At 39.6% G+C, this 14628-nt stretch overlaps 1 protein-coding gene across 2 annotated transcripts in view; it reads right to left on the bottom strand.

The window, feature by feature from the left end:
• Positions 1 to 2596: 2596 nt before the first annotated feature.
• The window catches only part of MAP3K7CL (MAP3K7 C-terminal like), a 32460-nt gene continuing 20428 nt past the window's right edge, over positions 2597 to 14628 (bottom strand). For both annotated transcript variants that reach the window (XM_059874030.1, XM_059874020.1), the window contains one exon: positions 2597 to 5235. In XM_059874030.1, coding sequence (XP_059730013.1) covers positions 5055 to 5235 — 181 coding nt within the window. In that variant the 3' untranslated portion in view covers positions 2597 to 5054. The remainder of the gene's footprint in view (positions 5236 to 14628) is intronic.

The raw sequence follows: 14628 nt of genomic DNA on the forward strand, positions 1-14628 counted from the left end.
CTACTTCCTTTCCATCACCTAAAGTTCTCATATCACTTAACTCATTCTAAGTACCCAGAGCACAGTTTGGCATCTGGCTGCACATTTGTTACATCAGCACACACATCCTCATTTCGTTTCCCTAATTCCTGTATTAAAATTTAGTATAAGATTAAGACAAATAACTAAATCCACAGACTATCTACTCTCATATTTTCTAACCAGCTCAAGGAAACCAAGCATGTCTCACAGCAGACACCTGCAGGCTGCTAGAATTCCTTGCTGCCACATGCCAGCACTGAACCACAAAACATCATATATGGCACTTGGAAACCACCTTGAGCACATGGTAATCATCAGACCATGTCATAAGATCGTCAGACAACTGGATCTGAGCTCTAGGCTGACGCTGCTTACTCAGTGGGGATGGATTGTGGTCAGGGGGATTGAAGGAACTGAGGTTTAGAAGGGGGAACTGATAATTGGCGTGTAGAAAAGCATACTGACTCATGCTAAATCTTGTGCTTTCTACAGAATAAAAAATACAGTGGAGGCAGCCTGGGTAGAGGATAATGGTGATTTGTGAGTGGTTGTCATCTTTCATTCATATGGGTATGAGTAACACATGACATTAACTTGTTAGGAGCACTGAAGAACCTAGAGGTGACTGGCACTGTCCCAAGCAAGGTAGATTTTTCATTCTTATAAAATAATCTACTTGGAATTTAAGGTGTCAGCCTCACAGTTTTGGCATGCCCCTGAAAGACCACCTTGATAACTCCCAGTTTAACATTGCAAAACCAGTGAAGCAAATGGTGAGGTTGAGGCTGCCCCTCCAACTCTGCTTTGCTACCTTCCCTTCCACTATAATGTGCACCGTGGTGCAGTCATGCAGTTGGTGTCTGGTCTTGTCCCACAGAAGTACATCAAGATGAACAGCAGGGCCCAGCTTTTTGGTGCTTGCTCAGTCTTAGTCTTTCATTGCTGCACACCTTCCAGACCTGTCACAAAGACAGTTAATGGCTTCATTGTGGGTTTTCCAGGGATATGTATCACCATGCCATCCATGCATCTGCATGCCATGACATCCCACCAGGAGGGAGAAGACCCTCAGAGCTGTGGGTGCACAGGTATGACTGTGGAAGTATGAAGATAGGAGACAAAAGTCATGGCAGCACCCAGGTTCTGTCAGCTCTCCTCACATTCCTGCTGGACAGGGCCAGTGCTCTTCCTGCTACATCACTGGCTGGACCAAAGTTCCTTTCCCTGCAGCCCTGTTCTTCCACCATTGCATGTCTTGTACCCCCCACAGACAGAGAGGCAAGACTCTTCCAGACAAGTCTCCCCTGTTCCTTTAGATGCTTCCACTTTGTGCGTTGATCAAGAAAAGAATTTTAGACAGGGAAAACCACCAAGTGGCTTTGTGGTTATTACTGTGACTAGCTAATTTCTGCAAGGTGTCCTGTGACTGGAGATGAAGCAGCAAAGGGTCACGTGGCAGAGCTCCCCAACCACACAACCCAAAGGAAGGCTGAGGACACCTCTCTGTCCCACCTGTCCCCACTGTGTGTGATCTTTACAAAGGCCTAGATGATGGAATCCCCTGGTGGAAGGTGGCACACTTCCAAAGATCATTAATTCACAAAATCAGACAGAATAGAGGTAATCCTGAAAAGGGAAACATTTTTTTTTTTAAAGGCACCGAACTCAAACTCCCAGCTCCTCATCTTCCGGACGTTCCAAGTGTCAAGTCACCCTCGGCTCTGGCTGTTTCAAGACTGCATGAGTCATATCCTTGCTAACTGGAAGCCTTAAATTTAGTCTGCTCAGCATTCTTTACGGTGGAAGGAAGTTATTTAGCAATGATAGAAAATGGAAAACACAGGTCTTGTTTTTGTTTTAAACCCATGTACTTCACTGTGCCTTAAGTGGTTTGAAGCAAATGCATTTATCATGGAAGTGGCATGCTTATTTTTGCTAACCCAAATAACCTGGATAACAGTAAGAAATACATTTTGTCTGCAATACAGCTGCAGTTCTCACAGGTTGCAGTCACATGTTATGAAATTGAACCTTTCATTGGTACTTGATTTCAAAAACTGGCTTCTAAGTTTTTGAACTTCTAAAAAGTCTGTGAAAGAATTGTATAAAACTTGCTTTTATAGTGTGATAGATACAACAGGACCTAACATGCAGACCACTTCAACCAGAACACAAACCATATTGTCTGCGTGGAAATACAGGATCAGTATAATAAATGCTTTATTAAAAAGCCTAATTTCAGCTATTTAGTCAGCAGAGCTCCACTGTATCTAGAGAAAAACTCAGCATGACCAAATTAGAGACTTACTGAATGTGAAAATATTTTTCACTATTATGCTCTTGATAAACAAATCAAGAGATGGATGATAAATACAGCAGTTACGTCTCAGAAGGTTGTTCCAGCTACCTTTACTCTTTTCAACACCTGGATGATTTTCTGCATTATGTTGACTATGCCACATTTTAATTTAACTTGCCTATGAATATTTTTGGAAAATTCCATTTCCCTACCTTCCTGCCTTTGAATCCCACTTCCCCAAATATTAAAAAAAAAATAAATTTCAAGAGACATTAATTTTTCATCCTTGGTACTTTTATATCAGTTTTACTCATTTGTATTGTGATACAATTTCTCTGAGCTCCTGCTCTCAGGCACATGAGCATGCATGCAGGCAAATATGTTCATACAAAGCTGTTATTTTTTACTTTAACCATAACTAAAAGCAGGAGGAAAATTTGATTGCACATAGCTAAAGTCCAAGTTGAATATAAATCTTTGACTTAAATTACTTTGGGATGGTTTAAGAATTTCATATTTATCCAGGCTTGTAGGCTGGACCACATCAAAAAATTGGCATCTGCACATCTATTCAAGATATTTATTGAATTCTTCTATACTGGTCAGTACCTACCGGTTAGGAAAAACATATTCCCCGACTATTCTCAACAATTCAAGTGCTGAATGCCACAAATGAGGCCCAGCTTTCCTTCTCCACCTGACTGTGGCTCTCTCTCAGGTTTTTCTCCCACCATATGGTCTGTCATTTTTCTGATATCTAAAGCATAGTGGCTGCACTTCAATAGAAAATTTCAAGGTGAACACAGTTATTTGTAATAAAGGTCTGCTGTCTGATCCATTTGCATCCAAAGACAGTCTGTCAATATGCTAATTTTATGTACTTCATATGGTTTCCAATGAATTCACTGAAATCATCTGACTGCATGATGTTTTCAAGGCTAGATGGAAAAATCTTTGACTAAAATGAGAACCTATTTTAAAATGGGAACTCTCTTGTTCAAAACACATAAACACAGGCAAAAAAGGGTAATTCTAGCTTCTGAGGTGTTCTGTGCTCAAAGCAAAGCTCTGATTTCTCTTCAAGTTATGTTTCCCAACAGTGCAAAACTCAGACAAGACTTTTCCAGCACTTCCAGACCTAATATTCCAAGTGGTTTTTATTAACTATGGGTTTTTTCCTCTTCAACTTTACAAAGTACAAGGAAAATTGGATCCTCAGATAATAAGAGGAATAAATACAGTGATCCATTGCTCAGGGAGCATTCCAGTGGGAAGTGCATGCCTCAGGAGTGGTGATTTCCCAGCTACAGCAGGAAGCAGTGACAAGTTTGGATGCTGACACTGCCCTGGTGGCTCAGGAGGAGAAAGGGAAACAAGGTTGTCCTCTCCTGCTACCTCTTCATGCTCTCCTGCTGCAGTGCCAGGTGCTTGGAGTAACACAGAGCCAGTTTTCCCACCTGTGCTGCAGAGAATTCTGTAGGCAGTCAGCACAGATAAATTACAGGCAGCTTGTAATTCTTTTTTTGTCCCCTTTGCTGCCAGGAATTGTTCTGATTAACATGAAATTCCGTTTTCATGGTGGACTAATGATAATAATCAAAGCTAAAGTCCTGGTGCAAATCTTAAGTTCATAGATTTCAATTACTAAGACACAGTACTAATAACCCATTAAGTTGAATTCCAGGCTCATGAAGATGTAACAAGCTGCATCTGACAAGTAGAGTTTAAAATACAAGGTGATTTGAGAACATTCAGAACATAAAAGGGCTTTTCTACATCCACTTTTAATGAAAAACCTGCTCTATGAATAGAAATGGAAGTATAATGAGGATTTTTAAGTTGATCTAAGAAAATACAGGGATAAATAGAGCAAGTAAAACTGACATTTTACTTCCCAGTTGTGTATCACAGAACTCCCGTCCCTACTTACAGCCACTTATGTTTCAAAATAGACCAGAAAATAAGAACAAAAGAGCCTTACAATAATTTTACTGACATAGTCTCAGATGAAACTATGATGAAATTATGATTCTTATATTAATTTTTCATTTCTTGCATGCCTGAAAGTACAATAAAAAGACACTCAAGTAATCTTTATACTTAAGGAAGGAAAGTTTGATCTTGTCTGTTTCCTTTTAATTCTATAACTTGCAAATTATCACTGGCAGTGCACTTGTTTGATAAAAAATGATGTAAAATGATTTTTAATGTGCAATTTTTCAGATTTTATACAACAGTGTGAAATTGACATAAAGTATAGTTTTTACTAGGGAAGAGATCTACTTCAAGATAACTTCCAAACACTTTATGCATGAGGAAAATAATTTAAAAAGAATTTACCGAACTAAAATTAACATACATGGATTCCATATATTAACATTGTCCCAGTCCTTGTAAAGATCCAAATTTCCAACACAGAGACTATTTATATAATTTTCTAGTGTGTCCATATCTTCTTAAATTGGAAGAAATATGTTTAGAAAAGAAACCTGATCCACTAGAACATATAATGGGGATAGATTAACTTCAATTATGTTACTTGAAATAAAACATTCATTATATAATGGATGAAATATCCATTATATTAAGCTACTGGGTGGCAAGCATTAAATCAAATTCAGACTTCTACATACTCTGTATCCGTAGTAAAGTGTTGTAACATATTAAACAGATCTTTATTTTAAAATCTGCTTTCCATTCCTGCATGAAGTGCCTCCCATGAGCCAGTTGGGAGTTATGAGGAGCCCTGTCTCTTTTGGTACTGTATCCTGAGCTTTTCCAGCTGCTCCACGCACTGTGTCTGGGCCAGCTTCAGCGTTCGGTTCTCCTCTGTCAGCTGTGCGTACTCCTTAGCCAGCCGAGCAGCATCCATGCTTTCTTTTTCCACTTGCTCCAGCCTGGCAATCAGCTCCTTTCTGACAATTATGACAAAAAACCCAATTATTAAAAATGGCAGCAGGCAAAAATTTGTTGTCCTGTGTCAGGTCAAAGATGGGCTGTGTGTTGTGAACTTACTTTTTATTACTTGAACTTGTGTGAAACGTGGACCTAGAAAATTAATTTTTTAGAGTCCTGTTTTTTCCTTTGTGAAAAATGCCAATCACTTGTTTTTAAAATTTTAAAAGTTTAATAGTAATAAAATGGTTATAAAAATAGCAATATAATTAGCGTAATAATAATTTGGACAATTTGAACTAGACCAATATGAGACAATAGAAACAACGGATGTCCGGGTACCCTCTTCTGGGCAGCACAAGCCCGAAAAGGACACCCGTTAACAGAGGATTAACCCTTAAAAACAACAGCCTGTTGCATATTCATACACCTCATACATGATGCATAAATTCCATTCAAACACAGGATTCTGTCTGGTCAGTGTCAACTTCTTCCTCTGAATCCTAACAGCACCTTCGAGGTGGGAAGAAGTTCATTTCTTCTGATAATGGGTCAATAAATTTTTTTCTCTGAAAGATTTAGGTGTCCTGTTGCTGCTATCTCAGTGTGAGTCCTTTCTTTAAAAAAGTATCTTACATAGCACAGTTTCTATTCTAACATTTTGTTATAACCTAAAACTATATTTAACACACTACTTAAGAGAATTAATACAGCATAACTTTCTAACATAACACATATAATATTCATTTTAATATTTGTGAAAAGCCAATCATAAAATACACATTTTTCACACTTTTAAAAGACTAAGCTGTTCAGTGACCAAGCCTGAAAAATGCTGTGTCCATGTGTCTGTATTTGGGACCGTTCAGCAGAAGAGAAGGCTTTGGGGAGACCTTAGAGCCCCTTCCAGTATCAAAAGAGGCTCCAACAGAGCTGGAGAGGGACTCTTGACACAGGTGACAAGATAAGGGAAAGGCTTTAAAATGAAAGAGAGCAGGAAGTGGGATATTGGGAAGAAATTCTTCCCTCTGAGGGTGGTGAGGCCCTGGCACAGGTTGCCCAGAGAAGCTGTGGCTGCCCCATCCCTGGAAGTGTTCAAGGCCAGGTTGGATGTGGCTTGGAGCAGCCTGGTCTAGTGGAAGGTGTCCCTGCCCATGGCAGGGGATTGGAACTGGATGAGTTTTAAGGTCCCTTCCAATCAAAACTATTCTATTGACTGCATGATTCTGTGATCTCTAACTTCAGTAAGAGTTGAGCACACACTTCACGGTGGAGAATCAAGGTCCTAGAGATGACTTGCTAATACTTTGCCAGAAGAATAACAATTTATTTTTCTCTCGATACCAGGTATCACTGAAAGAGAGTGAGGTGTTTTTGTTTGGTTGGTTAGATTTATCAGTAATTTCTGTGAAGTGTGCCTGGTTTTCTTTTCTCTACTACAAACAAATCCAGTAAGAAGTAGGCACTGAATCTCAGCTACATACATTGTTTCTATAACGCGTTTAGACTCAGATCTTAGCCCTATTGCTGAGGAAGAGCTGCAAAGCTGACCCCTCCTGGTCCACTTAAGTACAGACACAAGAGGATTTAAGCTGTGACTCCTTCTGGATGGAGTCACACAGTGCCCTGTATTCCCAGAGCTGGCCAGGAGCTGGAGTTTCCTGTATAGTATCAACTGAAATTACCTCAGCCCAAGTTGAGATAAAAGAGGTCTTAAAGCATGCTGAAGGCATGAGTAACTCACAGAGCACCTAATTGCTCTCCCCTTAGTCACCCACCAGGCTAGCCTGGCCTCTGGGTTTCTTTTTCCCTTTCAGTCAAAAATTCACCCATTACAGGAAGTCTCTTCTAAAAGGTTCTTTTGATCATTCTATCTCAGAGATTAGTTAATCTTTTAACTGTTCATAGCCCTGTGACTTTATTTCCCAGTCATGTCAAAACAGTGCTTGCAGATCATCAGCGGGAAGTTGTTCATGCCTTCATAGGGGATAGATTTCACTGCAGTCCTTAAAGGAGCCCACTTGTCAGGCTAGACCAGGGCTTTCAGACAGGAAATTCCTAGAGATCAGCAATTCTATTCCCACAGGTCAGAGTGTTCATGAAAAGATAACATTTCTGTGTTTGCTGATCACTTATGTTACTTGTAGCTGAAAAGCTACCACATAGTGCAGCAAAACTGTAAATCTGGCTTTTGAAACACTTCTGTGTGGCCTTCATGTAGGATCAAGTTAACCTTCCTCTGTCTTTACTGCAGCTTTCAGTGATAGCAGAGTTTGCCCCTGGTTTAGCTGACTGTTTACAGTCACAGTTGCTGCAGTTCAAGGAGTCACAAGTTAGAACAGACCCTTGGTACAGCCATTTCTACCAGCTGTGCTTCCCATAGATTAAAAAAAAAGAGAAAAAAAAAAAAGAAAGAGAAGAGTTAGCAGCTGTTACAGAATTTTTCAATCAGCCAAAGAGGCAGCATCTAGGTATCCTCCTATATGATAGCTTTGTTTTATACTACTGAGGTAAGGCAGAGCAGCTATGCTGCAGCAAAGCCTCTTCTTTTTCCTTTCCCCAGGTGAGAGGTGCATTCAATCAGGCCTTTGAAAGGAAACATCAAGAGAGTATTTTAGCTCAGTAGAATTCCGTTTACATTTAACACAATACAGCTGTACAAGTTTTAAACACAGCAAGCCACTAACAGGTTCATTTCTCTGTGGCTGGGCCATTCTAGATCAACAGGTTTTCACAGAAGTCAAGACAGTCTTGCTAGACAGCTCCTATTCATGGGCCTGAGGCCATGGAGGAGTGATTTCACGTGAGAAATACATTCAGGGACAATGAGTTTTTTCAACTCCAGGTGTTTGGGGTTTTTTTGGTTTATTGCTTGTTTTTGTTTCTCCCTGGACTTCCTCTGGAAGACCTTTATCTCTGGAGACCAAATAAGAACTTCTGCAATATTTCTTTGCAATTATTCTCTGGTGCAATGTCGGATTGAAGGGCTAAATTCAGCTCTTTCAAATTACACACTGTTAAATCAGCAGTGTCCAAACATTGGATTCAGAACTCAATGATTCTGAATTCAGAATAATTCTTCCTTACTTTTCTTACACTCATGAGCTTTATGAAAGAGAGATGCAGTGAACACACTACTAGGTAATCAGCATCTTAAAAGCAGGTAGAGCTTTTCTGTGGAAACTTTCAGTACTAGAAAAGTAATGGTACAGACTATCCTGGACTTGAGCCAGGAGAGGCACAGACAGACAACGTGCAAACTCAGCTCTAGTAATGAAGGTCAGTTCATGCTGCTCTCCAGTAATATTCAAGCAGCACAGAAAACCTCCCTCCCCCCTCCCCAGGATTTAGATTTGCTATCAACCAACTATAAATGCATTAAAATCAAAATATACTCATTGCTGTAATCCACACTCTTGGACTTCCCTCACAGAAAGCAGTTTCCTTGCACTGAGGTAGTAAAATTGCCCACTTCTGAGTCAGCAGAACCTACTTAGTCCTTTCCCATCAGGATCAACACCTGTTTACAGGATAGGGTGATGTTTCAGGCTAATACTGTCAGCCTGCCACAGATCTAAAATTAGAGTACCAGGGAATTGCTAAATGTTATGAATGGTGTAGTTTAGGAAGCTCACAAAAGGATGAGGACAGTAACTAACATTTACATCTGATCTAATCCAAGATTTGAACTTAGCTTTCAGAGGTTAAAGAACACCATGCTAAGCTCTTGCACCATCTAGACCTTGTTGTGGATGCTTAATAAATAGATGTAGCACTGTGTAATCTGTGTTTTCTGTTAATGGTTACCCCAAGTTTAAATATTAACAGCAATGATAAGGTATTTTCCAAACTAGTGCTGAGATACTCAAAGCTTTGAGCCAATCTGTAACATGTACTTGAAGTGTTCTTTTTTGGGGAGGGGTTTGGGAGGCAACATTAGTGATTTGCATCATAAACCCATCAACCACAAGCAGGAAAAAAACATAGCACTGTCTTAGGGAAGTTATTTCTCTTGTTCTGGCCTTAATGACTAAACATGCAGAGAACAGAGCTCCTCAACACTCATATCCACAAGGAATAAATACAAAGAAAAGTGACAGACTAAGCAGATAAATCTGTCTGGAGATAAGTGTATTTAGAGATGGACTGGACACAAGGAAAACAGTTTCCAGAATATCCAGAATACAAAGACTCAGATTTGCCTTTTCCCCACTGTGACCAAGGTATTCAGGATCATGCATCTGTGGCAGTACAGTATCTGCTCCAACAACTGCTGTGTTTGGTGGCCAAAAGGTCATTTTCTCCTCCCACATTTGGCATGGCTTTCCTGTCGGGGGAATTATGAGACCCTGCAAGGTAACTGCTGTCTTGAGGAGACTGTCCTTGCATAAGTCTACTAATTAATTAAAAAACAACACCCATTAAAGACATTAAGGTCTGTTTGATGTAAATGAAAATGTGTCTCAGATGTCAACACATAAAAGGCCTTAGAATGACAGAATAGTTTGAGTTGGAAGGGACCTTCCAAAGGCAAGGACACATCCTCTAGAAGAGGAAGTCACTCTTGGTATCAGAAAAACTGTAATTTAATTTCTAGTATTTGGCAAGTAACATGTATTTTGCATACACGTGAGATAATGAAAAAACAGGTCTAGGATGGGAAAGTAACTGAGCTAAAACAATGCCTTCAAGGTTTACACCAATCTTTTTCTGAAGTACCTAGAAGTTTGAAAACTACTTGTCTTCACAGTGTTCGGAGAGACCCTCAGGAAACAGTGTACCTGGAGAAATCCTCTGGGCTAAAAAGCACAGAAGCAGTCCTACGGTCATGAGAGCAAGCTAAAACATATGAAAGGCTCCCACAAAATGAAGCAGTCATCTCCACTGCATGTCATGGCCAAGAGGGGCAGCGGGATGCTGGATTTTGCCAACAATAGGGTGTCCAGCAGGAGCAGGGCAGTGACTGTTCCACTGTGCTGGGCACGGCTGAGGCCACTCCTCGAGTTCTGATCCAGTTCTGGTCCTCTCCCTACCAGAGAGGCACTGAGGGGCTGGAGAGTGTCCAGAGAAGGGAACAGAGCTGGAAAAGGTTCTGGAGCAGCAGGAGCTGCTGAGGGAGCTGCAGTGGCTCAGCCTGGAGAAAAGGAGGCTCAGGGGGACCTTTTCACTCTCCACAACTCTCTGACAGGAGGATGCAGCCGGGTGGGGGTCAGGCTCTGCTCCCAAGGAACAAGGGACAGGGAGAGAGGAAATGGCCTAAAGTTGTGCCAGGGGAGGTTCAGATTAGATATCAGGAAAAACTTTTTAATTGAAAGGTTTGTAAAGTACTGGAATGGGCTGCCCAGGGAAGTGGTTGAGTCACCATCCCTGGAGTTGTTAAAAAAACATGTGGAGGTGGCAGTGGAGGACACAGTTTAGTGGGAACAGGGAGGTAGTGCTGGGCTGGTGGTTGGACTTGATAATCCTAAAGGTCTTTTCCAATCTTAACAATTCTATGATTCTGTGTCTACTCTAATGTGTAAAAGAAGGAAAAGAAATCATATCCATGGCCAAGAGAGCGAGTGATCCTAAACCAGGTGGTGATTGAATGATATTTTCTGTAGGGTTATATTAGAATTGTCTGGGGGAGGAAAAGGAGATAACCATGCAGTGCTAAGAATATAAGATACAGCTAGCAACCATGGCAACTCTAATATTTAACTACATAATCCAGGGTCATTATCTAGTAATAGCAATATAACAAGTGCTCAAAATAACCAGCCATCTCATCCCTTTCACCCAAAGTTAGATACCCAAAACCATCTGTTATGGAAATACGTGTGTGTTTCTGGAACATAAATTAAATTACATTCTGTGCCCTAAATGTGGTGTGTTCTCGCTTCCACACCCTTTTCTTTATTTTCAATCATGTCTCCCATTCCAGGGTAGTTTTTTCCCTTGTACTACATATTGCTGGCATAAATGTGAAGAGTGTGAGTGAAGACAGCAAACAAAGCTATGATTAAATTAGCAAAAAAATCTACCCAATGTTCTTTCAAATTCTTGCTTCCTTTTTTATTCCTGAGTAACTTCTTTTCCCATCTTTAGTTGCTTTGTCCTTTGATTTTCCCTTTTTTGATATGACAACCTCTTTTTCTCTCTCACATTTCCCATTTTCCTGTGAAATACTTGTCATCTTCTCTCCCACTGCCAGCCTAGTACATTCTCTTGCCATCTATGTTGCACAAAAGAGAACAAGTAAGTAAGTTTGTTCTCACCTTGATGAAAAGCAACACTTGTCATTTCGCTTCTCTGACTTTTTACTTTGGCCGTACTCGATGCTCACATTACACATCAAGCTAAGCAGATTCAACATTTTTCATTATTGTTAAAATAATTTTTTACAACTTTCTATGTCTTATAAAATAATATAAAAACATGCCTATATATATTATTTCATGTATGAAAGGTTACACTGAACTTTGGAGGTTGGAACAAAAATTATTAAAGGAGAATTAACTCTATTCTTTTTTTTTTTTCTTTTTCCTAAAAAACTCTAATACCTGTACAGATATTTGTCAGGTTAACATTATTTCTTCCTCCTAGCCAACAAATAAAAAATATTTGCTCAATCCATTTTCCTCTTTTCTCTGTCAGTCATAGCCTTCAGCATCCTGTATGTACTGTCAGCAGGCACCACAGGTACAGAAACTGCCAGGTGAGACTTGTCATTGGAATGACACAGGTGAATTGATCTGTGGAGAGAAGTTGGGAGCACTGGAAGGATACCATCCCACAGCATTTGTGATTGCCTTGGGTAAAAGTGTACTCTGAAAAACACTATAAAAGATGTTTGTTTCCATTACAAGGGATGCAACCTGATCACTGTCCATTTTATCAAAATAGTATTTTAGAGAAATAGACAATAGATAGGAGGTGTAGTAGACAATTGGGAATCTTCATTTCCATACATTCAAATTCAAATGTAGAAGAAGATACCCAGAGCAGGGGCAAATTTTAGAAAATTGCAAACTCCATGTTTTCAATTTGATTGTAAATGGTTTTGAGGCTAAGAGCTTGTGCATCTCATCAGATGTTTCACACAAGTGAAAGCATTCTTCCCTTTTAAAAATGGAATATTTAATACTTCCAGTGATGGGGCAGCCAGGGCTGTCTGGGCAATGATTTCCAGTGCCCCAACATCCTCACAGGGAAGAATTTCTCCTTAATATCCAATCCAAACCTACTCTCTATCAGTTTAAAACCATTCTGCCCTGTCCTAGCTCTACATGCCCTTGTAAATAGTCTCTCTCCATCTTTCCTGCAGGCTCCTTTCAGGTAGCAAAAGGCCACAACTATAAGGTGCATATATAAGTATATACATATGTAAGAATATACACATGTATTTATATACATATATACATACATGTACACTTATATGTACACAACAATGCAAAACGTGCATGCCAGACCAGCCATTATAATCCAATCTTCATTCAGTATATGCTAGTCCCTAAACTGCTTTTAACTTTTACTGTAACTGCTGAGAATGTTTTTAGACATAAATCAGTGAACATGACAGCAAAACTCCCTTTTACTTTTTGCTTATTCCTTTGCCTCCACACTGAATACTCCCTTTCTATCTAGTTTTAGATAAAAATCAAGGCTGTCCTGTTCAGGTCTGTTTGCTTACATGTGTGTAAAGTTACATGTGTCCTAATTACTTTCTAATCCACCTTTCAATTTCAACCAAACCATGTGGTGAAGAGGTCCCAGTTAGTTTCTGGAGGTTTCTGCTCCAGAAAGGAAAGGTATGCAATGGGGGAAGGCATGAGACCCGCTCCAAAATACTACAAAATGGATAATCTACTTGGAGAAAGGAATTATAAACAATCCACATCTGGAGGAAAAATATCTTCAATTTGCACTTGCAGCTTTTAAACCTCAAAATCAGGCAACCACAGTGCACCAGCTTGTTGGAAATTAAACATCTTTGATCCCAGTGCTGTAGGATCACTCTTTCAGATTAAGACACATGGGAGGTGTGTAAGGTGCTGCCCTGATATTTATGTTTAGGCATTTCACAGCTATACAGCATGTGAACAAAAGGCTACAAATGTGTAATTAGAAAGTACATGTGGGTCTCAAGAATATAATTCCATGTGTTGCCTTATACAGCAACTCATAACATCTGTTCACTGGGGCATGGAATTCCCAGAACAGGTTCAGCAAAGACAGCAGTGGTGGAAGCTTCCTGACATTGTTCCACTGTTGACATCCACTGGTGGAATGAAGGAAAATGCCAGCCTGAAGCCCTTTAATTCCTCCAAGGTAAGCACCACTGAGAGGGTGACCTCCGGGCTCAGAGGTTGATTAGGATAATTGCGAATTCAGGTAAATAATTTTGTGCATGTACCTGCCATTCTCAAGAAAAAAAACATTTCTAATTTAGCTAGTACCACAGACTTATAGATTTAAAACAAAAAAAAATTGCATTCAAACAGCATTTTTTTTTTATTCCAGAAAGTGCAAAAATATATGTGAATGTAAATTTTCATGGTCTCCAAGCATTCTTCATAAATAGGCTTAACTGATTCAGGATTGTGCCAATAATAATAATAATGATGGATTTATATTAGTAGACTCTAAAACCAAAATGATTGAAGTCTACCTTTGGTGTTTATACAACTAAAGTCAAGCACTTAAATGTTTAATATTTTATATTGTGCTTAGATTTTCAGAGTAGACAAAGACACATGGTTTCCACTGAATTGATTGCTAAATACATATGTAAGCAGCTTATATCAAACAATTCAATTTGAAAAATCATGGCAAATTTAAAAAAAATTACTTATCTTCTAATCTTTTAAAAAATACTAATTACTTTTGATTGGCCAAGTTCAATTAATGGTGAATCAAATGCAAACGCTGTAAATATGAATCAAATGCAAAATGCATTTTCCCATGATATTGGACATCATCTTTTTTAGCTTATGTTCCAGTCTGTCAGCATCTGAGTGCCACACTGATCCTTCAGTGGAAGGGGGAAATTTCAACTAGCCTCGGCACTTTAGGCAAAAAGTAACTCTATTATGGCTCTAGCCACCAACCCAGATAAAGACATCTCACTTTCTTTCCCTGCATAGTTTGGATTCAGGGAGTTCTTTGGCTGTCTTGTAAGACTACAGGATTGCAAGTTTCCCTCTTGCTTCTGCAGCTGAAGATTCCCATGGATGCAAATTTGGCTGAACTGCAGGGTCAGCTGGGCAGAGATTTCACTATTCACCTTCTTTGCTCTCTCTGAATTTCTTTTTCAGGTTTCTTGTGGAAAGGGACTGACAGCCACAGAGTTCACTTTGCCATTTAATAGTCAGGCAAAAGATGACAGGGCTATGAGTACAGACCAGAGACAAGAAAAAAAGCCTCCAGCTTAT

The sequence above is a fragment of the Haemorhous mexicanus genome, chromosome 2 (genome assembly GCF_027477595.1).
Source record: "Haemorhous mexicanus isolate bHaeMex1 chromosome 2, bHaeMex1.pri, whole genome shotgun sequence".
NCBI lineage: Eukaryota > Metazoa > Chordata > Aves > Passeriformes > Fringillidae > Haemorhous > Haemorhous mexicanus.